Source organism: Callorhinus ursinus, unplaced genomic scaffold (genome assembly GCF_003265705.2).
Source record: "Callorhinus ursinus isolate GAN/ISIS: 27379988/994484 unplaced genomic scaffold, GSC_fseal_2.0 scaffold34, whole genome shotgun sequence".
Taxonomy (NCBI): domain Eukaryota; kingdom Metazoa; phylum Chordata; class Mammalia; order Carnivora; family Otariidae; genus Callorhinus; species Callorhinus ursinus.
In genome coordinates this window covers 12,879,824-12,902,422 of record NW_027397096.1, presented here as the reverse complement: position 1 = coordinate 12,902,422, position 22,599 = coordinate 12,879,824, and the positions used below count along the sequence as shown (strand labels likewise).

Sequence of the window (22,599 nt, the reverse complement as noted above, 5' to 3'; positions counted from 1 at the left end):
CTGTCTTTTTGTTGGTGTATAGGAATGCCACTGGTTTCTGTGCATTGATTTTATACCTGCCACTTTACTGAATTCCTGTATGAGTTCTAGCAGTTTTGGGGTGGAATCTTTTGGGTTTTCCACATACAGTATCATATCATCTGCAAACAGTGAGAGTTTGACTTTTTCTTTGCCGATTCGGATGCCTTTGATTTCTTTTTGTTCTCTGATTGCTGTGGCTAGGACTTCTAATACTATGTTGAATAGCAGTGGTGAGAGTGGACATCCCTGCCGTGTTCCTGACCTTAGGGAGAGAGCTCTCAGTTTTTCCCCATTGAGAATGATATTTGCTGTGGGTTTTTCATAGATGGCTTTTATGATATTGAGGTATGTACCCTCTATCCCTATGCTCTGAAGAGTTTTGATCAAGAAAGGATGCTGTACTTTGTCAAATGCTTTTTCTGCATCTATTGAGAGGATCATATGATTCTTGTTCTTTCTTTTGTTAATGTATTGTATCACGTTGATTGATTTGCGGATGTTGAACCAACCTGCAGCCCAGGGATAAATCCCACTTGGTCGTGGTGAATAATCCTTTTAATGTACTTTTGGATCCTATTGGCTAGTATTTTGGTGAGAATTCTTGCATCCATGTTCATCAAGGATATTGGTCTGTAATTCTCCTTTTTGATGGGGTCTTTGGTTTGGGGATCAAGGTAATGGTGGCCTCATAAAACAAGATTGGAAGTTTTCCTTCCATTTCTATTTTTTGGAACAGTTTCAGGAGAATAGGTATTAATTCTTCTTTAAATGTTTGGTAGAATTCCCCTGGGAAGCCATCTGGCCCTGGGCTTTTGTTTATTGGGAGATTTTTGTTGACTGCTTCAATTTCCTTAGTGGTTATTAGTCTGTTCAGGTTTTCTATTTCTTCCTGGTTCAATTTTGGTAGTTGATACATCTCTAGGAATGCATCCATTTCTTCCAGATTATCTTATTTGCTGGCATATAGTTGCTCATAATATGTTCTTATAATTGTTTGTATTTCTTTGGTGTTGGTTGTGATCTCTCCTCTTTCATTCATGATTTTGTTGATTTGGGTCATTTTTCTTATTGATAAGTCTGGCCAGGGGTTTATCAGTCTTGTTCTTTCAAAGAACCAGCTCCTAGTTTTGTTGATCTGTTGTACTGTTCTTTTGGTTTCTATCTCATTGATTTCTGCTCTGATCTTTATTATTTCTCTTCTCCTGTTGGATTTAGGCTTTTTTTGCTGTTTTTTCTCTAGCTCCTTTAGGTGTAGGGTTAGGTATTTGATACTACACTTGATCTTAGCCAAAAGGCCGAGAAGCAATTGTAGGATTAGATATTTGAGACCTTTCTTGTTTCTTGAGAAAGGCTTGTATTGCTATATACTTTCCTCTCAGGACTGCCTTTGCTGCATCCCAAAGATTTTGAACAGTTGTGTTTTCATTTTCATTGGTTTCCATGAATTTTTTTAATTCTTCTTTAATTTCCTGGTTGACCCATTCTTTAGTAGGATGCTCTTTAGCCTCCATGTATTTGAGTTCTTTCCGACTTTCCTCTTGTGATTGAGTTCTAGTTTCAAAGACTGTGGTCTGAAAATATGCAGGGAATAATCCCAATCTTTTGGTACCGGTTGAGACCTGATTTGTGACCTAGGATGTGATCAATTCTGGAGAATGTTCTATGGGCACTAGAGAAGAATGTGTATTCTGTTGCCTTGGGATGGAATGTTCTGAATATGTCTGTGAAGTCCATTTGGTCCAGTGTGTCATTTAAAGTCTTTATTTCTTTGTTGATCTTTTGCTTAGATGATCTGTCCATTTCAGTCAGGGGGGTGTTAAAGTCCCCCACTATTATTGTATTGTTGTCAATGTGTTTCTTAGCTTTTGTTATTAATTGCCTGATATAATTGGCTGCTCCCATGTTCGGGGCATAGATATTTACAATTGTTAGATCTTCTTGTTGGATAGACCCTTTAAGTAGGATATAGCATGCTTCCTCATCTCTTATTACAGTCTTTGGTTTAAAATCTAATTTGTCTGATCTAAGGATTGCCACCCCAGCTTTCTTTTGGTGTCCATTAGCATGGTAAATGGTTTTCCACCCCTTCACTTTCAATCTGTGGGTGTCTTTGGGTCTAAAGTGAGTCTCTTGCAGACAGCATATTGATGGGTCTTGTTTTTTTAATCCAATCTGATAGCCTGTGTCTTTTGATTGAGGCATTTAGCCCATTTACATTGAGGGTAACTATTGAAAGATATGAATTTAGTGCCATTGTATTGCCTGTAAGGTGACTGTGACTGTATATTGTCTGTGTTCCTTTCTGGTCTATGCTGCTTTTAGGCTCTCTCTTTGCTTAGAGGACCCCTTTCAATATTTCTTTCAGGGCTGGTTTCGTGTTTGCAAATTCCTTTAGTTTTTGTTTGTCCTGGAAGCTTTTTATCTCTCCTTCTATTTTCAATGACAGCCTAGCTGGATATAGTATTCTTGGCTGCATATTTTTCTCATTTAGTGCTCTGAATATATCATGCCAGTCCTTTCTGGCCTACCAGGTCTCTGTGGATAGGTCTGTTGCCAATCTAATGTTTCTGCCATTGTAGGTTACATATCTCTTCTCCCGAGCTGCTTTTAGGATTTTCTCTTGGTCTCTGAGACTCATAAGTTTTACTATTAGATGTCAGGGTGTTGACCTATTTTTATTGATTTTGAGAGGGGTTCTCTGTGCTTCCTGGAGTTTGATGCCTGTTTCCTTCCCCACATTAATTAAGTTCTCTGCTATAATTTGCTCCAATATACCTTCTGCCCCTCTCTCTCTCTCTTCTTCTTCTGGGATCCCAATTATTCTAATGTTGTTTTGTCTTATGGTATCGCTTATCTCTTGAATTCTGCCCTCGTGATCCAGTAGTTGTTTATCTCTCTTTTTCTCAGCTTCTTTATTTTTATCATTTTGTCTTCTATATCGCTGATTCTCTCTTCTGCCTCATTTATCCTAGCAGTTAGTGCCCCCATTTTTGATTGCACCTCATTAATAGCCTTTTTGATTTTGACTTGGTTAGATTTTAGTTCTTTTATTTCTCCAGAAAGGGTTTCTCTAATAACTTCCATGCTTTTTTAAAGCCCAGCTAGTATCTTTAAAATCATGATTCTGAACTCTAGGTCCGACATCATACTAATATCCGTATTGAGTAGGTCCCTGGCAGATGGTACTACCTCTTGTTCTTTTTGTTGAGGTAATTTTTTCTGTCTTGTCATTTTGTCCAGAGGAGAATAGATGAATGAGAGAACAAAATGCTAACAGGGTAGCAACGTCCCCAGCAAATATACTCTATACAAATCAGAAAAGACCTGAAACCAGGGGAAAAGAAAGGAAAAGAGAGAAATAAAAGAAAAGAAAAAGATAAGAACAAAGAAAAACAGAACAAAACAAAAAAAAAGCAGAATATGATCAAATATGATCAGGCTGGTGCATAGATCAGTGCCACACACTAGATTTTGGGTATATTTGGTCTGTTAGAAGAAAGTGCCTCCCAAAATTTTAAAGAAAGAAAGACTTATATATGTACAGAATAAGGGTTGATATGATGAAGGGATGGAATATGATTGTAAAGAAGAAAATTACAAAAAATTTTATAAAGGGAATTGATAAGTTGTTTGAAAAAAGAAAGAAGAGGATTAAAAAAAAGAAAGAAAGAGAAAAAAAGGGGAGAGAATGTGATCAGGCAGGAGAGTAGAACAAAGCCATACACTAGAGATTTAGGGTATATTTTGATCTGTTAGAAGAAACTGTATCTCAAAATTTTAAAGAGAGAACAACTTATATATATATATATGCCCAAAATAAGGGTAACTACTATGAAGAGATAGAATATGACTCTAAAAATGAAAAATAAAAATGTTTTTTAAAAAAGAGATTGAGAAGATGTTGGCTGAAAAAGGGAAAAAGAAAAATTAAAAAAAAAAGGTAAAAAAAATTAACTTTGAAAGACTAAAGAATCATGGTAAAAAAACCATGAATTCTATGTGCAGTATTCCCCTAGCGCTGGAGTTCTGCCGTTCTCATTGATTGGTAAACTTGGTCTTGGCTGGCTGTTCTTGCTGATCTTCTGGGGGAGGGGTCTGTTTCCGGAGGTGGAATTGCCTGCCCTTGCCAGTCTGGGCTAAGTAGTCTGCTCCGGTTTGCTCTCGGGAGCTTTTGTTCCCTGCAAGCATTTGGTACAGCTTTGGAGGATGAGAGTGAAAATGGCGGCCTCCCAGTCTCCGCCCCAGAGGAGCTGAGAACTCGGCCGCTCCTCAGTGCGCCCCCAGAGAAAAGCAGTCAGTCACTCCTGTCTCCCCTGTCCCCCGTCTCCGCCACACTCCATGCCCACCCGGCCTGTGATGGAGCGTTTCTGTCTTTGGCCCCTGACTAGGTGTGGAGTCTCCAAACCCAGCAGATCTCTGCGGTGTGCTCCTGCGCCGCTCCTCCCAGGGGAGGAAGGGGAGTCTCCCCGGATCTGCCGCTTGTTGGGTCCCTGCTGGAGGAGCAGTGGCCCGACTGTGCCGTGGATCACGGTTTATGGCAACCCCGAGCTGAGAGTCCGCGCCTCGGCTCCGTCTCTGCAGCCGGCTTCCCTGCTCTGATACCCAGGAGCTCTGCCGCACTCAGGCACTCCTGGTGTTTCTGTGACCCTGAGGGTCCTGAGACCACACCGTCCCAGCGAGGGTTCCACCCTCTGCTTAGCAACACTGGAGCAACGTCCCTCAGCGGAGCTGACTTCTTAAAAGTTCCGATTTTGTGCTCTGCAGCTCTATCACTTGCCAGAAGCGGCCCATGGAGGCCCCCTCCCCCGCTGTCTGTCCTCCCGAATATCGCCTCGGATTCACTTCTCCGCACGTCCTACCTTCCGGAAAGTGGTCGCTTTTCTGTTCAGAGTTGTTGCTATTCTTTTCTTCGATCTCCTGTTGAGTTCGTAGGTGTTCAGAATGGTTTGATCTCTATCCAGCTGAATTCCTGGGACCAGAGGAAATGCAGGTCTCCTACTCCTCCGCCATCTTGCTCTGCCCCATAATATACATCTTTAATCACAGTTTACTCAATGAATATTTTATTGCCTCTTGTTTTTTTTTTATTGCCTCTTGTAAAATACAGGAAACCTTGCAACAATTTAGTTCCATTCACTCCTCCATCATATGTGCTATTGTTGTCATATAAATTACATTTACATGTTATAAACTTCAAATACAGTATATAATATTTCCTTTAAACCCTCATATGTCTTTGAAAGAAGTTGAGAGGAAATGAAAAATTAAGTCCATTCCAGTCCTGGAAGTAGAAGGTCAGGTATTGGTTTAAAATTTTTTTTTCTTTTAAAGATTTTATTTGTTTATTTTAGGGAGAGATAGTGGACATGCGTGTGTGCCTGCCTGCGTGAGCAGAGAGGGGGGCAGAGGGAAAGGAAGAGAGAGAATCTCAAGCAGACTCTACTCTGAGCGTGGAGGCTGAGGCCACTGCGGGGCTCGATCCCACCACCTTGAGATCATGACCTGAGCCGAAACCAAGAGTTGGTCGCTCAACCGACCAAGCCACCCAGGTTTTAAAATTTTTGTTTAGAATCTTCTGTCTGTGGATGGATTGTTGACTCAACTTTTTAGCTTTTTAGGTTGTTCAGGTCTTGGGTTATTTGTTTGTTTTTAAGATTTTATTTGTTTATTAGAGAAAGAGAGAGCACGAGCAATGGGGAGGAGCATAAGGAGATGGAGAAGCAGATTCCCTGCTGAGCAGGGAGCCCAATATAGGGCTCTGTCCCAGGACCCCAGGGATCATGACTTGAGCCAAAGGCAGACACTTAACCAACTGAGCCACCCAGGTGCTCAGGTCTTAGGTTTTAATTATGTGTTCTTTGTTTTTTTGTTTGTTTTTATCAAGTCCTTGGGTTGGTTTTTGGTATCTTGAAGGCCTTTATTTGGGACCTACACTTTAGGAAAACGTTATTTGAAAATGAGCTATATTTGTAGGCACTCAAGGAAAAGGGAGACTTCCCTTTGTTAGCCTAATACTTGGCCTTAGATATCTGTGGACATAGATCTAACTGTTTAGAATATTCATAGATCTAACTCTTTAGAATATTCAGATAATATAGCCAGTAGGAATATGTCTTATATTCTGTGCTTTGATTTGGTGAGGTTTTTTTTTTTAAGATTTTATTTATTTGAGAGAGAGGGAGAGCCTAGAAGGAGAGTGAGAGGGAGAAGCTGATTCCCTACTGAGCAGAGAGCCCGATGTAGGGCTTTATCTCAGGACTCTGAAATCATGACCTGAGCTGAAGGTAGACGCTTAACCTTCCTACCCCCAGCCACCCAGGCGCCCCTGGTGAGATATTTTTGATTAAGTCTTATGTTTGTGAAGCACTTGATGTCAGTCGTTTAATGGATATGAAACATGCATTACCCCCAAAGCTCTAAGGTAACTCAGAGATTCAGCATTTCTAAATTCCACAGAATGACAATGCAACTATAAAATAGCAGTGGCCTTTTCTATTGTTATGTCAGATACAGGATTGAGGTTTTTTTTCCCCTTAAATACTGACCTAGGCCTCTTTTTTTTAAAAATAGGTAGTACATAGGTGCTTGGGTGGCTCAGTCCGTTAAGTGTCTGCCTTCAGTTCAGTTCATGATTCCGGGGTCCTGAGATCGAGCGCCACGTCAGGCTCCATGCTCAGTGGGGAGTCTTTCTCCTTCTCCCTTTGCCCCCCCCCCCCCCCGCTCATTGCTCACTCTCTCTGTCTCTCAAATAAATAAATAAAATCTTTAAAAATAAAAATAAAAATAGGTAATCCATGAGGTGTTGTTATCAAATATATTTCTATGTTAATAGGCCCAACAACACAATTTTATAGGTGATGTTTCATGTAATTTCTTTTTAAGTCACATAAGGGGACATAATAGAAGAAATAATTGTACTCTCTTTTTTATTTACCTACATACTTACTTTTACCAGTGCTCTTTTTCAGTGTCAAATTACTATCTGATGTCACTTCCTTTCAGCCTGAATAACTTCCTTTATTATTTCCTGTAAGTCAGGTATGCCAGCAATGAATTCTTTCAGGTTTTGTTATCTGGGAATGTCTTTATTTTGCCTTCATTTTGAAAGATCATTTTACTGGATATAGGATTCTTAGGTGACAGTTTCTTTCAACACTGAATAAATATATCATCCCATAGTCTTCCAGCATCCATCACGTCTAATGAGAAATCATTTGTTAATTTTATTGGCATTCTCTTGTGCATAATAAGTCATTTTCCTTTTGCTGCTTTCAGTATTTTGGCTATTATGAGTCTGTGGGTCTTTTTGCTTTTATCCTACTTGGGGTTCATTAAGCTTCCTCAATGTGTAGATTAATGTTTTTCATCAAATTTTGGAATTTTTCAGCCATTATTTCCTTAAAATTTTTTCTACCTCTTCCTCTTCTTTCCTTCTGGCAGTCCCATTATACAAGTGTTCATGTGCTTAATGGTGTCCCACATTGCTCTGAGACTGCTCATTTTTCATCATTCTTTTTTTTTTCTCTGTTCTTTGGATTGCATAATCTCTCTTGATCTATATTTTGCTGATTCTTTCTTCTTCCAGCCCAAATCTACTATTGAGCCCCACTCAGTGAAGTTTTTCTATTTCTTATTGTACATTTCAGTTCCAGCAGTCAGCTCCTGGTTGGTTGCAGGTTGTACTTAATACCTTTAAGCTAGTGATGTTTGCATCCTTTCCTGTTGAATCTGTGTTATGTGGTTTGGAGACTGCTTTCACAGTTCAGAGTTTATGAGTTAGTCCTATGTTCAGCCATAGACCAGAGGCTCAGATGTTCCCTTTCCTTTTGTACCTCCTCAGAAAGTACAACCTTGGAGATCTGCATAGTCTTTCAGAACATCAGGACAACTATGGGTTTAGCTGGTTTCTCTGATCTTTCTGTGAAGTTTTTGGCCTGCCTTAATTTCTTGCTGGTCTGCCTCTAATGGTAACAGATTAAGCTGTTAGTCTCCACTGATTGCTAGGTGATTGCTCTCTTGTTTTTGACAGTGCCTTTGGGGCATAAATTACTCTATAGTCTGATCCAAATAAAGTTGGGCACCTTGGCAGGGGCAAAGTATTGCTGGTTTTTAATAGTGCTTGTCTCTGTCCTCTTCTGGGAAGAACCTCTGTGCTGTGGAGCAGGAGCTGGGAGTTGATTGGGAATGGGTGGGTTCTTCACTGGCTGCCCCACCAAGATCCTCCCAATAGAGCAGAAGCTTGAAGTGGGAGGTGGTGGGAACTGGTGCTTTGGTTACCACCACTGCCCAGTATACATCTTCCTTAGCATAAAGCTTGGTGAGATGGCATCTGTGGCTGCAAAAAGAAAAACAAAAAAACAAAAACAAAAACCTGGTATAACTCTAGGAAACTGGGAGTAGTGGGAGCTACCACTCAGCTGCTGAACTCACTAGAATAGCTTTCCTGCAATCCAGAGCTGTAAGGGAAGGGAAAGCAGTAATTCACAGTCATGAGCTGTTGGGCCTTGATCCTCCTTACAGAGTAGGAGCTGGAGATGAGGGAGAGGCTGCCACTTTCTGGTTGCTAAACGCTCTGGAATAGTTCTTCCACACACAGAGCTATGGGGGGTTGAGTGTAGTTCCTACTCGAATGTGATCCTTCCTTCTGTTCTTACTGAAGTCCATAGATTCAGTCAATCTCCAGAGACTTTAAATGATTGTCTTTGGTAATTTTGACTGGCTTAACAGATGTCTGTCTGGGACAGAGGTTTCACCTAACTCCTCACATCACCATTTCCAATATATGTACATAGTTAAATATTCAAACACTGCACAAAGAATTAAGTGAAAAGTAAGTCTTCCTCTCTTAAAGATGTCCTTAGGTCTGATTCCTAGAGGCAACAATTGCTACCAGTTTTTTCTTCATAACTTAGAGAGATACTTTAGCGCATATATATATATATATATATATATATATATATACACATATGCATATATATACTTAATTAATTTTTAAATCTGGATCATGAAGAACTTTAGCTGCTGCAGAATGCAGCTTCAGGTTTTGAGCATGTGACTTGCTAGGATCTTGTTACACCCAAAATGTGTATTGGCTTTCCAGCTGCTTCTATAAGCATTTGTAGTCTTTATAGGTTAAGCAGTCCTTTCTGGCTTGGGTCTTGGAGATCACCTAATTTAGTTTATCATATACTTACTGGTAAAACCGGATAGTATTCTCACTTCTAACATTAAATTAAGATTATAAATATCAAGATGATCACACTGTCAACATTTTTAATGATCTGTCTTTTGCTGTAGTAAACCGTATCCAATATCTGCTAGTATAGATGTTGTTTTAGAAGTCAGACAATAGAGTGAGAGCTGTTAAATATTTTTTAGGTGGTAAAAAGCATTGCCTTAAAATGGAACAAATTTAAAATAACACTGGGTTGGTTCTGTAGTCTTTAATTATGTTAATTGTGACATTTTTAGACATAAAGGGCATTTTATGTGCATGTGACACTTGTGGTTTTATTCCTCCGTTTCAGCTCTGAGGACTTATTATTATTGAAATCCTGTTTTGTTTTCTGTTTGATTGCTATATAGAAAAGTATTGAATTATTTTTCCAAATGGAGAAGTTCAGCTCATGCAACCTTGTTTTACTGCTTCATCTTGTTACTTACAGTTCTTGCTTCAGTAGATCTACCTATTTGCAAGACATAAAACTGATAACAGAATTTCATCTGGGGACGGGGCGCCTGGGTGGCTCAGTCGTTAAGTGTCTGCCTTCGGCTCAGGTCATGGTCCCAGGGTACTGGGATCCAGCCCCGCATTGGGCTCCCCACTTGGCGGGAAGCCTGCTTCTCCCTCTCCCACTCCCCCTGCTTGTGTTCCCTCTCTTGCTGTGTCTCTCTCTGTCAAATAAATAAATAAAATCTTAAAAAAAAAAAAAGAATTTCATCTGGGGAAAGATAATAAAGTGACAAGTCTACTGGAAAGTAATTAAAGATGGGTAGTCAGACTGTTGTTTAGCAGATAAACTTGCTGAAATTTTAGGAACTGTGTGTGATATGGGTTTTGACTTTCCCATACATATCTTGAATTTACTATGGGACTTCTGCCTGTTTTAATTTTAATTAATTAGAATTTTGGGGGGGGAGAGTCAGGGAAAAGGAACAAAAAAATGTTATCTGTTCTCTTGACTTTGAGAATAATGGAGGAAGAGACAAAGAGAAGGTAGCAATGTGGGATGGACATCCAGGGAAGCAATATGCTCTCTACATTTTTAAAAACGTGAGCAGGTAGCCACTCTAAACAACAGGGATCCAACACTAACCATGCAGAGTTAATCTTCAGAAAACATGAGCTGAGCTTAAAATTGTAATCTGTGCTGAAAGTTGTTGCCGTTCTACTGACCTTTTAATAAGAGATGGTAAGCCACCTGTATAAATTATGCTAGGAGGTATTATAGCCAAATTGAATGGTTGGCTAGAGGCAGAGAAAATAAGAACTGAGCCAAGGTAGGAAGCTTCTCTGAGGCTTTATAGCCCAGGGGTCCAAGGCAGCTGGTGCTCTACATTTCTATAGCAGGAAACACAATTGAGGGATCCAGGGGCCCCAGCCTGATAGATAGACTTGTCTCTTAGTGTTGGGAGCCAGAACAGGGTGATGCTCAAGTCTAGTGCAATTTGACTTTTGGCATAATACCTTTTGGGCAGTGGTGATTCAGTACTTGAAATTAAATGTTTTGGCTTAAAAATCAGTTTCCCTGAGTGGTTCAAGAGATGGGAATTGTATTTTCACCTTGACAGTGCTGTTTGTATGGTCTGTAATTAATCATATTCTCTCTCCTCTTGTCTCTAGCTGCTTCCCTCATTTGTTACCTAGGTAACAAAGGTGGAAGCTACTTAAAGCCTGGGATGAAAGACTTTTTATCTTCATAAGTGTTTGCTTTAATCAGATTGCTTTCCTCCTAATACCAGAACTGCTGCTTTGCAGATTCACATCGTAGTCTATATAAGTGCTGCTTTCTAGTATCAGGCATCGTGGTGCCTATGCTAAATCTAGTTGTGATGGGTATACTGAAGGAATAGAAATTGTGGTATGATGTGGTAGAATGAATGAAGGAACCCTAGGAAATTTTGAGGAAAAAAAAAAGTGGGACTCTGAAAGAAATTTAGCTTGGGTAAAGTACTGTGTGGGGAACTTGGGCAATCAGAGAGCATATCAGTGCTGAGTGGGATTGGGTCTATGTCAGTAACAGATAAATCTCAAAAACATAATGTTGAGCAAAAGAAATCAGACACATGAAGTACATTTATACAAAATTTAGAAGCAGGCAAAACCTTTCTGTGGGGTTAGAAGTCAGGATCTGGTTACCCTTGTGGAGGGGAATAGATAGTTATTGGAAGGAGAGCAAAAAGAGGGCTTCTGGATGCTAGTAATATTCTATTTGTTGATCTGGGTGTTGGGTATATTGGTATGTTGTGTTTGTTAACATTGAGCTATGCAGTTATGACCTGGTAGTTTTCTGCATGCATGTTTTACTTCAATATAAAGTTAAAAAAAGGAAAGAAAAGCTTGTAGTAGTTCAGTTCTGCTTACATGGTAGTCCTATCTAATTGCCCTTAATTAGGAACTGGATAAATAGGGACTGGTTAAATTGTGTTATGTTCCTTATACCCCCGGGGATACAATGTAGCTATTTTGAGAATGAATAATTCTACATTAGCCCAGGGGTCCAAGGAAGCCATTATTAAATAAAGGAAGTTTCAAAACATATAACCCATTTATGTAAAAATAAACCATCATATACATACGCTGGTATATACATAGAAGATATCTTGAAGGCATCAGGGAAATACAAATCAAAATCACAATGAGATACCACCTCACACCAGTCAGAATGGCTAAAATTAACGAGTCAGGAAACAACAGATGTTGGAGAGGATGTGGAGGAAGGGGAACCCTCCTACACTGTTGGTGGGAATGCAAGCTGGTGCACCCACTCTGGAAAACAGCATGGAGGTTCCTCAAAAAGTTGAAAATAGAGCTACCCTGTGACCCATCAATTGCGCTACTCGGTATTTACCCCAAAGATACAAATGTAGTGATCCGAAGGGGCACGTGCACCCCCATGTTTATAGCAATAATGTACACAATAGCCAAACCATGGAAAGAGCCCAGATGTCCATCGACAGATGAATGGATAAAGAAGATGTGGGGTATGTGTGCGAGAGATGGAATATTATGCAGCCATCAAAAAAATGAAATCTTACCATTTGCAGTGGGTATTATGCTAAGCAAAGTAAGTCAGCCAGAGAAAGACAATTATCATATGATCTCACTGATGTGTGGAATTTAAGAAACAAGGCAGAGGATCATAGGGGAAGAGAGGAAAAAATGAAACAAAACGAAACCAGAGAGGGAGACAAACCATAAGAGACTCTTAATCTCAGGAAACAAACAGAGGGTTGCTGGAGGGGAGGGGGGTGGGGGGATGGGGTGGCTGGGTGATGGACATTGGGGAGGGTATGTGTTGTGGTGAGCGCTGTGAGACTGATGAATCACAGACCTGTACCCCTGAAACAAATAATATATATGTTAATAATAAAAACTTTTAAAAAAAATTTAAAAAACAAAAAGGAAAATATCTTGAAGGATGCACATTCAGTAATTAACAGTGGTTAGCCTTGAGGATTAATTTGTGGGTAATGTGACAAAGTGGTAAATGTTGAACTTTTACATAATTTTTTTTACTGTGAACATGGGTTACTCTTATAATCAAAACAAAATAAATTCTAAATACCATTTTAAAGGCAGATGTATTGGGAGAATTATTATTACTATTCTGGTTAAATATCCAAAGTAGAAAAGGACTTGTGGGAGTAATTAGAGCCCCCCCACCCCCCAGAAGTGTTAATATAGTTCACCTTATTCCACTGTAGATGATGAGGCAGATTTTAATGACCTTGAGTAAACAAAGTGAATGTAGGCATTTGATGTAAAGTAGAACTAAATTGCCTCTCTGATTGTCATTTTAGTTGATCCAGAGTACCAGAAGGAAGCAGAACAAAGACACAGAGAATTGGCAGCTAAAGCTGGAGGATTTAATGACTTTGCAACTTTAGCTGTCATCTTTGAACAGTGCAAATCAAGGTATGTGGAATAGTTCTATGTACTAGAAAGTTGTCAGTTTGAAATATAGCTCCAATATGTATTTACCATGTGACTTTAGACAGTAAGATTCAGTGGGGGTACTACTGACCTCAAGGTATTTTTGTGAACATTAGTGAGATTTATCTATGCCAGCTGACTGTTACTAAGTAGGCGTTTATTATATAGTATTAGTTCTCTTCTTTTTTTCTCTCCCTAAACCTTTCCTGAAGATGACCTTATAGAATTTTGGTTCTGTAGAAGTAGCTTAGATGAGAAAATGATTGTATATATTTGTTAAAGCATCTATGTATAAGAAGAAATTCATTTATAACTTGTTTTTTAATTCACTCAGAGGCACCTACATTAGTTTTTTCAAATTCTTTAAAGTGCTTTCTCAGTAATTGGACAAGTCTCATAAAAGAACTGACTTGCTTATTTGTTTCTAGTTTTGTAATAGAAATGAAAATGTTAGACTTTTTGTTTTTTGTTTTTGTTTTTTTTAAGTAAACTCAGTGCCCAACATGGGACTTGATCTCATAACCCGGATATCAGGAGTCACATGCTCTACTGAGTGAGCCAGCCAGGTGCCTCTGTTAGACTGTCTTTCTCTTATAGAAGTTATTTTCAAGATACCAGTATTTTTGTTTTGCAGTGGAGCTCCAGCTTCGTGGTGCCAAAAACATTGGATTCATTGGAGATGCTTATTTTCTGCATTTCGTGTTGAAGCTCAACTTCGAGAACTAATCAGGAAGCTTAAGCAGGTAATTATTATAACGATCTTTTCTTGAGTAGCATTTTGGCAAGATTCTCTGAGTACTGTCCCCCAGCTATGGAAATTATGAGGTGTTCTGATCTCTGATTTGTAGAAATAGGCCCCATTCCTAACTGTGTGAGTACAAGCACTGTTACCTCTTATCCTTTGGGGAGGTTCTTTTCCTGGTCTTGGGTAGTTGCCTCACATTTATATGCTAACCAGTGCTCAGCTAAACACTTGTGGAGGCCCTTCTGCAAATCTCTGGAGTTTTGTCTCTATCAAGTTCTCTTCTCTCCTGAACTCTTGGCCTGTGAACTCTAGTCGTCTTAATCTTCCTGGACTCTCAGCTCTTTCTCTTTATGTTTTTTAAATTCTTTAAATTTTTTTAAAGATTTTATTTATTTATTTGACAGAGAGAGAGCACAAGCAGGGGGAGCAGCAGAGGGAGAGGGAGAAGCAGACGCCCCGCTGAGCAGGGAGCCCGATGCGGGGCTCGATCCCAGAACCCTGAGATCATGACCTGAGCTGGAGGCAGACGCTTAACTGATTGAGCCACCCTGGTGCCCCAGCTCTGTCTCTTTAGCTCAGGGAGTTCTCCAGGTTCCACTTGGGTTTTTCCTTCCTTGAGTCTTCATCCAGAATCTCTCTCCAGGTTGACTGTAAGCTGGGCCAGTCATTGGGCTTACTTCATTTATTTCCCATACTTCATTTATTTCTCAGAGATCACTATCCTTTATCGCTTGATATTCAGTATTTTGGAAATCATTATTTCATATGTTTTGTACATTTTTGGTTGTTTCTAAGGAGAAGAGTAAATCTGAGTTCTTTTTTTTTTTAAGATTTTATTATTTATTTGAGAGAGAGAGAGAGTGCGATCGAGGGGAGGAGCAAAGGGAGAGGGAGAAGCAGACTCTGTGCTGTGCGTGGAGCCTGTCATGGGGCTCGATCCCACGACCCTTGAGATCATGACCTGAGCTGAAATCATGAGTCAGACGCTTAAACAACTGAGCCACCCAGGTGCCCCAAATCTGATCCCTCTTACTTCATATTGGCCAGAAACAGAAGTCTCTAGAAATGTGTAGTTTTCAAAATAAAAGATTATTTCATATTATTCTGTGATATTACTACTGTATATATATTATTATTTCTATAGCAAAGTGATTTCCCAAGAGAGACCTTTGAAGGCCCTAAACATGAAGTACTACGAAGATGTCTTTGTGCAGGCTATTTCAAAAATGTAGCTCGAAGGTAAGCAATATGAGCTTGAGAAATGGATAAGAAATACTACTGTATTTGGCTATAATGTTGAACTATTAAATATTAAAGATCAATGATTTATCTAAGCTCTGTGACTATCAGACATCAATTACAATGACTCTGTAATTGTCACTTGTGTAGGGGGAGCTGCAGTGGCTCAGAGTGGGATATTCAGTAAGAGGGAGTTTGTAGGATAGCTGTCTAGCATGGGGGATCAGCACCTAAGTTGAGTGACAAGGGTTTTCTTCCAGAGGGGTGGCTCTGGGGAATATGAAAGACAAACATGTTGAGCATGGCATCTCTGAGGAAGAACAACTTGGTGTGGAGTGTCAGCGATTGAGCAGGAGGGGGAAGGCACTCATACAGGAGGTGTTTGGTGTTGAGTTTAGAGTCTGAGTTTGAGTCTGAGTGTAGTGAGGGGGAGGGCATCTTCTTAGGGAAAGGGGTAACAATGGTGATCATAGGAGACTCATTATATACAAAGGAATTGATCACATAATTAAATATATTAAAGAATGGTGAAGGGAGTATTAGAAATACTAAAAGGGAGAAAATGAGAATGAGCCCTGTGGTGTTGGATTGGAATTTCAGGGTATCATTGTGAACTTACAGTTTTCTATATAGTTAGATGGATGAATAGATAGATATGGGAATAAAAATAGATGTTACTGTGTATATTTATAATATGTATTTGTATATGTGTAAATATTTATATACAAATACACCCTAGCTCTGAGATGGACTGGGAGCAATAACACCATAATAGCAATGAATATACTTAGTGCCCAGATCTTGACTTGAAACAACCATCTGCTGCATAAAGGACTCAGAACTGTTTGGAGAAATAGGGGTGGGAAAGTACAAGATCAGCCCAGAACATCTTATTTTGCTAGCAAGCAAGAAGTGATCTATGAGGTTTGAGGCCATGTTAGAAGTACACTGGAGCTAGCTTGAATAGGCCCCAACTGATCCAATATAGGACATTCTAAGCATCAAAATTGATAGTAATGGATTATATAGCCCATTAAATAAAATGTGAAATCATGGGTCTATAGTCATATAAATTAGTAAATGAGTAAATTAAAAGTTTAATGACAAATGGAATTAGTTGAGCACCTCTCCACAAAAGTCTTTTTTTTTTTTAAGATTTTATTTATTTATTTGACAGAGATAGAGAGAGCACAAGTAGGCAGAGAGGCAGGCAGGAGAGGGAGAAGCAGGCTCTCTGCTGAGCAGGGAGCCCGATGCGGGACTTGATCCCAGGACCCTGGGATCATGACCTGAGCTAAAGGCAGCCGCTTAATCAACTGAGCCACCCAGGCGCCCTCCACAAAAGTCTTATTAATTACAACGGGGAAGGAGAAAAGTAACTTTTAGTGGAGAAACCTGGCAGATTTTACCCAAATGAAACCATCAAAGTGAACACCATCAGTAATGAAACAAATCGAAATCATGTTCTTCCTGATAGGATATAATGAAAAATACAGCTTCACTTCTGTGATGTTCTTGCCAGAGATGTATAACCTAAATCTAGTCATCCTGAAACAAACAAACTCAAATTGAGGGGCATACTACAAAATTATTATTCAAAAAGCTGTCAAGATCATGAAGATCAAAGAAAGACTGGGGGAATATGCCAGAATGAAGGAGACTAAGGGGACATGAAAAGTAAAATTAATACTTGATTCTGAATTGGATTCTTTTGCTATAAAGGATATTATTAGGACATTTGGATAAAACTTTATTGGGGTCTGAGGATTAGATGTTAGTCATGTTCAGTGTTAATTCCCTGGTTTTGATGGTTGTATTATGTATTATGGTCATGTAGGAGAATGTCCTTGATTATAGGAAATACACACTCAGGTATTTGTGGATGATGGGGCATAAGGTTGGCAACTAACTCAAATGGTTCAAGTAAAAAAGATTTTTGTACCATACAGTATATAAACAATTATAATGCAGTCTGATCTGAGTTATAATGGGAATAATTATAAAGTATTATAGGAAATCATCTGTGGTGATGATTGAACTAGGGCTAATATTTTGACAAGTTTTTGGAATAACATTTATGTAGGGAAGTATAGAAGAGGATAGAAATTTTTTAAAAAGATTTTATTTATTTGAGAAAGAGAGAGAGCATGAATGGGGTGGGGGGAAGAGGGAGTGGGAGAGGTAGAAGCAGGCTCCATGCTGAGCAGGGAGCCCAACGTGGGGTTCAATCTCAGGACCCTGGGATCATGACCTGAGCCAAAGGCAGACGCTTAACCAACTGAGCCACTCAGGCGCCCCAGAAGAGGATAGGAATTTGAAGTTAAGAACATGAATTAGAGAAATGATAGGTACAATGTTCTAATTATCAGATTTTAGAATAGTGAAAATTATCTCTTTAAAAAGAGATGTAGCATACTATAAAGAACACTGTATTTAAGTCAGAAGACCTATGTTTGGGACTTGCTTTCACCATATATTAACTCTGTGATCTTTAGAAGGCTAGTTGACTTATTTGAATCTCAGTTTTGACTTCTTAATAAAAATGACTTGCTCTCAAAACTCACAGGTTGTTTTGAGGCTTTATTATAAAATCATTTTGGAAACTTTAAAGCACAAATACAATATTATTGTTGATATTACTACTTATTAGCCAAAAAATCTTTGTACTTAAATGACTGTTTAGGTTGTATGTAATGAGAAGTTGTATCATTATTTAAGAGGAGTTGGTAGAGAAGTTATAGTGACACTTGAAAAAGTTTAAACTTATGCTTATAACACTTTTTGTGGTAGAACATATTATAATTGTTTATTGTTAGAATTGGTGCTCTACTTATTTCATTATTTTACTGTTCTTGTCTTTATCCTTTGATTTTTGTTTTGTTTTGTTTTTTAGATCTGTTGGGAGAACGTTTTGCACAATGGATGGGCGTGGAAGCCCAGTTCACATTCATCCTTCTTCAGCAGTAAGTGCCTTATTATTATTAAAGTGTCCTATTTTTAATAAAGGAAAGAAATTTGTAAAGGTGTAGGACTAAGTCATGCATAAATGTCTTCTGCTTTTCACTTTGAGGCATATATCTTTATTACATAAAGCTGTAAAGGTACTGGTTGGCCCATGCCCTCTGTTTGATTGAAGAATATAGGAATTAATTCAGAAGAGTTTGGGCTGTTAGTATGTGGCTTGTTAAATGTGGAATGAGGCAAGTTACTGAGTTATCATCCTTAAATGAAATCTTTTGTATAGCTTCATGAACAAGAAACCAAACTCGAATGGATCATTTTTCATGAGGTATTAGTTACCACCAAGGTCTACGCAAGAATTGTGTGTCCAATCCGTTACGAATGGGTGAGAGACTTGTTACCCAAGTTGCATGAATTTAATGCACATGATTTGAGCAGTGTGGCCCGACGTGAAGTGAGAGAAGATGCAAGAAGGAGATGGACAAATAAGGAAAACGTAAAACATCTAAAGGGTGAGTCAGTCGCTTGTTCTAGTGATGTAAGTCCAAGGAGCATATATATCCACATTATCATATAATTACAGAAATACTGTTACAGAGTGTAGATTCTGGTTCTGTCTCCTCAGAAAGCAAGGAGTTGTCGTAAGTCTCAGACTTCGTTACTTTGACTTCCTTCTTTCCTTCCAGTTAATCATGTTTTCTATAACTCCTCTGTCCAACATTATTAATAACAGTATCTGTTGAGTTTTTGCCATGTGCTAACAACTGGCATTACCCCATTGAGTTTTCACAATAACCCCATGAGGTAAGTACATATCTCCATGTTATAGATGAGGAAATACTTAGCAGTTAACAATAATTTGCTGAAAATCCCATAGCTAATAATTCATGAGTCTGGATTTTGAATCCAAGGAAACTGACTTGATGGTCTATACCTTTTTTTTTTTTTTTTTAAGATTATTTGAGAGAACACAAGCAGGGGGAGCAGCAGAGGTAGAGGGAGAAGTAGCCTCCTCACGGAACAGGGAGCCCAATGCAGGACTCAATCCCAGGACCCCAGGGTCATGACCTGAGCCAAAGGCCATGCAGGCACCCCTTGATGGCTTATACTCTTAATCATAATAGCATACTGCTTCTCAGTAGTCCTTTGCTATTTTTATTTTGTTTATAAAATTTTGTGAACTATTACTTCAGAACATCTTTTTTTTCCTACAGGATTTTTCTGTAAAACATTAGGTCTCTAGTTAGGAGGCATAAACAGTTATACTGAACTAGGAGACAAAGTTTAATTTTCAGCTCACATATACAAAAAGCTTTTCAGTAAAGCTTTCTGGGGCTGATTTTTTAAATAAGATATTTATTTATTTATTTATGAGAGAGGGCACAGGGTGGGAAGGGGCAGAAGGAGAGAGAGAATCTCAAGCAGGCTCTGTGCTAAGCTAGGGCTTAATGTCTCAACCCTGAGATCATGACCTGTGTCGAAATCAAGAGTCGGGCACTTAACACACTAAGCCACCTAGGCACCCCTATGATTTTTTTTTTTAAAGATTTTATTTATTTATTTGAGAGAAAGAATGAGAGAGAGAAAGCACATGAGTGGGGGGAGGGTCAGAGGGAGAAGCAGACTCCCCGCTGAGCAGGGAGCCCGATGTGGGACTCGATCCCGGGACTCCAGGATCATGACCTGAGCCGAAGGCAGTCGCTTAACCAACTGAGCCACCCAGGCGCCCGGCACCCCTATGATTTTATAATAAAGGTCAACTTGGGGTGGAAAGACCAATGCCTTTTAAAAAATAGATCTGCTGAAATCAGTGGTTGTCAGGAGCTGGGGGTGAGAGGAGGGGCTGACCACAAAGGGATAGGAGGGAATTTGGGGGGTTGAGGGTTCTGTCTCTTGAGTTTGGTCACAGACTGTAATGTACTTGTGAAAATTCATAGAACTGTTTACTAAAAAGGGTATATTTTATTGTAGATAAATTATACCTTAATTTTTTAAATGAAAAAAAGAAAAAATACATAAACTATACAGCCTCATACAAAAAATTAAGATATATAAAAGATAGAGAAATGTAAATATAGATATCTGCTGATGGATTTTTCACCAGCATTACCATTACCGCCACAATGTATATATATTGTCACGAAGACCTAACAATATACAACTGGCCAGAAGAAATGAGGGTCATGTCCTCTGCATTTAGTAACATTTATTCATGCCCTCAGCTAGAATTATGTCTAATTCCAAGAACCCATGTTAATTCTCATACCAATGCAAGAACCTAAGAGTCTAAGGCAGTGGGGTACCCCAGTGGCTCAGTCAGTTAAAGCATCAGACTCTTGATTTCGGCTCAGTGATTATCTTAGGGTTGTAAGATCGAGCCCCGCATTGACTCCACAATGCGCCTGGAGCCTGTTTGGGATTCTGTCTTCCTCTTCTGAGGCTGATTGATGGAGCAAATTATATTATCCTTTTTTAACATGATGAGAAATAGAGTGGTAAGGAAATTTGCCCAAGATCTGGAAGAGCGTTTAGAAATGTAGTGTTTTGTTGCAATGTATAACTGTACTACATGTTTGAATTAGGGTCGGTTATCCTAACATTTAGGCCTTCATGCTTGCATTTCTTTCTCTCTTCCTTTTCTTCCCTTTCCCTCTTTCTTTCTTCTTATTTTCTAACCATAGACTATTTGTTTCTTTTGAAAGAACAAAATTTAATTTCCTTTTTTCCCCCCTTAACATTGAAAAATCAGAGCATCTCCTTCTTTTAACACTTCTTGTACTGAGTTTCACGACTAAAGTTTTACTGGATTAATTTGTAATGTTTTCAGATGGAATCTCAAAAGAAGTCCTAAAGAAAATGCAGAGAAGAAATGATGATAAATCCATATCAGATGCACGTGCTCGTTTCCTTGAGCGAAAGCAGCAGAGGTCCCAGGATCACAGTGACACACGGAAGGAAACAGGCTAAGCAGTGAACCCGCCAGTTCAGGAAGTAGGAAAAGCAGCCAGGAAATGTGCTTCTACTTTGCCATTTATATCAGACAGCACTACCAAGAGGAAGTGGTCAGCAGCTGTTTTTAGCATACAAGCTAAAAGCAAATCCAAGTTCATCAATACCAATTAATGAAATTTTCAAAGAAAAGATTGAGTTGCCATTGTCATAGGCAATGATATATGAAACCAATGAAAGACAATACATGTGATATTTTCCTCACTTCACTTTTGCTGGCCTTAACTGGTATCAAATGCTGTCATTGAGATATTTTCAAAGAACATTGAATTGTATTTAATCAGCGTGTATTCCATTTGCATTTGAAGCATTAAAAATTATTTTCCTTAAATCTCTTTAAGGCCTTCTTGTTGCTGTTAGAATAGTATTATATCAGGTTATCAGGTATGTGACCATTTCCTTCAGAAGGCTGAATATAAGAGGTTTTTACTCAGCAATACTTAGATGTCTAACCGTTTAATTGCTACAGAGCTTTATAGATATTTAGAGAAAAGACTTAATCAGTTAGTAAATAAGAAAATTGCCTATGGCAAGTTTCTTTGTTGAATTAATATTAATCCTTAAATTGATTTTTCTGGGATTATACAAATTCCTTTTTATATAAAAATATATTGTTTAAAACAGTAGCTATAGCCATTAACCAAAGGACAGATGATATATATATGTTTTTTTTTTTTAGCTGTCCCTACATACTTGTATCAGCACCATGTATGTAGGTGTGACAGTGTTTCAAACAGCCCTTCCACCTGGCCTACTCTCTTGCCTCCAGCTGCTTGGGTAGGACCATTTAAACATCTGTTATGCTGATCTTGAGATGGGAGTTTTTCAAAGCAGCCAACACCACATCATCAGTGTTTCAAATTGGAACCTTGAGGCTAGTTAAAATCACACTCAGGCCACACTCAGCACTTGCCCACTCTGTTGTTTACTGCCTTGTATTCTAGTTATTTGTGTATTTGTCTGTCTACCCCACTAGATTATACGCTCCTTGTGGGCAGGGACTATGTCTTTCTCATCTTTGTATCTTTCATGGCACCTAGCACAGTGCTTTGCACATAGTAGTCACTCAATGTTTGTTAAATAAAGCTATTAGTGTCATTAAAATTCAAAAGGTAGTATAAAGTGTTGTTTTTAGATATTTTTTGTAAAAATTAAGGATCTAAATTTTTCATAGGTAACTAATTCTTTTGCAGTTATTTCCTTTGGTGTCTAAACAGTTTTCTGTTCAATATTAGAAACTTGAGCCTTTATTGAAAAATCCCGTGAGGACCCAAATCTGTGGGTTTGTTCTTAAAGTAAGGTGAGTGATGATGGTTCCTCTAACATTCCCAGCATTGTTGCTTTGCTCATTGTAATCTTCAATGCTTTTGACACTATTTCAGCACATTAGTCTTACCAGGTTCTCTTCTCAGGTATGTGTATCAGTGTACTTCCTTAGATGTGGTAGGGCTGTATGTGGACTCTTAGA

At 38.8% G+C, this 22,599-nt stretch overlaps 1 protein-coding gene and 1 pseudogene across 2 annotated transcripts in view; one reads left to right on the top strand and one right to left on the bottom strand.

The window, feature by feature from the left end:
- The window catches only part of DHX40 (DEAH-box helicase 40), a 54,476-nt gene extending 32,234 nt beyond the window's left edge, over positions 1–22,242 (top strand). For both annotated transcript variants that reach the window (XM_025851434.2, XM_073879535.1), the window contains exons 13-18: positions 13,045–13,159; positions 13,812–13,920; positions 15,067–15,161; positions 18,055–18,124; positions 18,406–18,634; positions 20,950–22,242. In XM_025851434.2, the coding sequence (XP_025707219.1) occupies positions 13,045–13,159; positions 13,812–13,920; positions 15,067–15,161; positions 18,055–18,124; positions 18,406–18,634; positions 20,950–21,089 (758 nt within the window). In that variant the 3' untranslated portion in view covers positions 21,090–22,242. The remainder of the gene's footprint in view (positions 1–13,044; positions 13,160–13,811; positions 13,921–15,066; positions 15,162–18,054; positions 18,125–18,405; positions 18,635–20,949) is intronic.
- Positions 1,273–1,328, bottom strand: LOC112808472 (U2 spliceosomal RNA; annotated as a pseudogene).
- Positions 22,243–22,599: the final 357 nt, after the last annotated feature.